Genomic DNA, 2,523 nt, shown 5'->3' on the forward strand with positions numbered 1-2,523 from the left:
GTTACTCTATGGTAGGAGTTTAAGGATGATGAAGCTCAGAAGGGAAGAAGAAAAGGTCTGGCTGTGCAGAACCAACCCGTCCACATCTTTGTCCGGAGAAACGGCGTTGGTGATGAGCTCTGTGTCGATTCTGTTGACTGAGTCCAGAGGCAGCTGGACGATCAGACCATGCACAGACAGGTTTTCATTTACAGACATGATGCTCTGCAACACCTGCAGGACGACAGGAAGCTGTCAGGAACTTCTGACCACTAGTACAGATGATGAGGATGGGCAGAGAGGTTTTCCCCACCTCTTCCTGTGTCGCTGAGCTCGGCAACCGAACATGTTTGGCATCAATTCCGATCTGCAGGAACAAAGAGGAACAAAGTCAGGCTGCAGCAAACGTTACTCATTTTAGGGAAATGATCTGTAATAAAAGTGACAGTTCAACATATTGAAGAGTTCTCAGGCTACAACGCTTCAGAGCTCAAAGCCTTCAAAAGTTTCAGAAATCTTGGATTGAAGTTTTGTCTCCCTGCTGTTGATTGTTTCTTTTTTCCACCCAGGACACGTTTACCGTCTCCATGATCAACTGCTGGACATGAAATCTGTTTTTCTCTCTATGACTGGAAGAACAGCTCCCTCTAGTGGATGAACACGAGATAACACACGCTCAGTAAAAATCATTTATAATTACAATATATTATTGATATCAATCTTATTTTTGATATTCTTGGTTCTTATTATTGTGTAAAACTTTGCATTTCATCAACATCTAAAGAAGCAACAATTTTTCCAGGTGGTTCGTGGAAAAAGTTCCAAACTTTGCAGAAAGTAAAAGTTTGACTCTTTTCCACTCTTATTATAAAGTTTACATTTTAGACAGCTTCCAAACTTCGCAGGACTTATAAAAACTTACGAGAATGTGCAGCTTTAGAGAGCTACCAATAAAGAACAAAAACACAGAGGAAGAGAAAAACAAGAAAAATGACCTGGAATAATTAAACATATAGCCTAGTAAACTAGCCCCGCCCAGCAGCGGCGAGAATCATCTTTGGCTGCAGTGGTCTAGCCTCGGTCAAAGCCCTAGAACTGGCAGGCCAATCACCACGCAGAGATGTTTTGAATTGCTGGATGCGGAGCGGGCGGGGTTTTAAGGGTGGGATGACAAAGCTGTGCGACGCTGGAACAAGGAAGATGGCAGCAACTATTGAACAGTTCTCAGCTTTGGAATCAGTTTTGGAACAATTAGACTTTAGGTTTTTGTTGAAAAGCAGGAAGAGGCTCTACGCTCAGTCATTTTAAGAAGGACGTATTCGCTGTTTTACCAACAGGCTGTTTGTTTCCACCCCCCCACCAGCTTCCTGTGGCCCTTCCTACGTCACAGTCAGTGGCTCTCATTGGTCAGAGCGTTGGCCAATAGGCACAGACATGGTTTGAAACACAACGGGTTGTTCTCATCAACAACCTTCCGATGTCTTATTCATCAAGGCCAGACTAGATTACACATTTAATCTAAAATTTGTTACAGTTTATCAGGCTAATGAAACATTTCATTTTTAAACACTTGAAAAGCAGAAACCTCCTGCAAATTGAGCCACCAGGTCTTTGCTACAGAAATCTGTTATAAAGTGTTGAAGTTTTCCTCAGTGTGGAGAAAAAACAAAATAGACAACAGCAGAGGTCATGACAGAACGGCACATTGGGCCTCATGCTACAATATTTTCTTATTCTTGTCCTAAAACTCTCTTCCTTTTTCTCCAACCAACAAACATTCTTAACTTCAGTTAATGATTCTGGTAAACCTGCTGCAGTCCACCTGGACTGAGGCGCATTCATGAGAAATATGAACATGCATAATTACGCCCCAACGATGCCACTTCCCTCTGACAGGAGGCTGCGATACAACAGGACCAAAACCTCATGTCCCAAAAACAGTTTCTTCCTATCTGCTACCAGCCTTATCAACAAGGCCCAGAGACCCCCGTCACACCGCCTCTCTCCCTCCCTGTTCAGGACCTACAAGCGACACCAACGTAGCATCTCCAGACCTCCTGCGTTACATTAACACACAGTCTGTGCATATAGCTGTAGAGTCTGTATTCTGTATATATATATCTAATTTGTCTGAACCATCAACATGAAGTCAAGGCAAACCTACGCTGCAATAAACTAGATTCTGATAACGCTGTAACTTCCCAGGATTGAAGACAAAGAATAAAAACTGCTGGTTCAGACATGAAGTTTCTGCTGACTGAGATCTGAGCAGCAGAAAAAAACAGAACAGGGAAATAAATCAGAGCTGGAAATGAAATGGACGGGCTTTTATAGACATAAAAACAAAATAAAAATGATCATTTGATCTGAAAACAGTGAATATCAGTGAATATAACAGTCCATCTCCAGACCGCGTCTATCATCCCTTCATCATCTCTCCATCCCTCTCAGAACCAAACATCCAGATGTTAACGGATGAATCCAGAGCCAAACATCCAGATGGTAACGGATGAATCCAGAGCCAAACATCCAGATGTTAACGGA

The 2,523-nt window shown here is 42.6% G+C and overlaps 1 protein-coding gene across 1 annotated transcript in view; it reads right to left on the minus strand.

Annotated features, from left to right (window-relative positions):
• Positions 1-2,523, minus strand: part of LOC107105141 (C-1-tetrahydrofolate synthase, cytoplasmic-like) — a gene marked incomplete at its 5' end in the record, with an annotated part of 13,621 nt that overhangs the window by 7,530 nt on the left and 3,568 nt on the right. Inside the window, 2 exons of the mRNA XM_015405263.1 lie at positions 77-213; positions 293-346. Coding sequence (XP_015260749.1) covers positions 77-213; positions 293-346 — 191 coding nt within the window. The remainder of the gene's footprint in view (positions 1-76; positions 214-292; positions 347-2,523) is intronic.

This window comes from Cyprinodon variegatus, unplaced genomic scaffold (genome assembly GCF_000732505.1).
Source record: "Cyprinodon variegatus isolate N-32 unplaced genomic scaffold, C_variegatus-1.0 Scaffold2092, whole genome shotgun sequence".
Taxonomy (NCBI): Eukaryota; Metazoa; Chordata; class Actinopteri; order Cyprinodontiformes; family Cyprinodontidae; genus Cyprinodon; species Cyprinodon variegatus.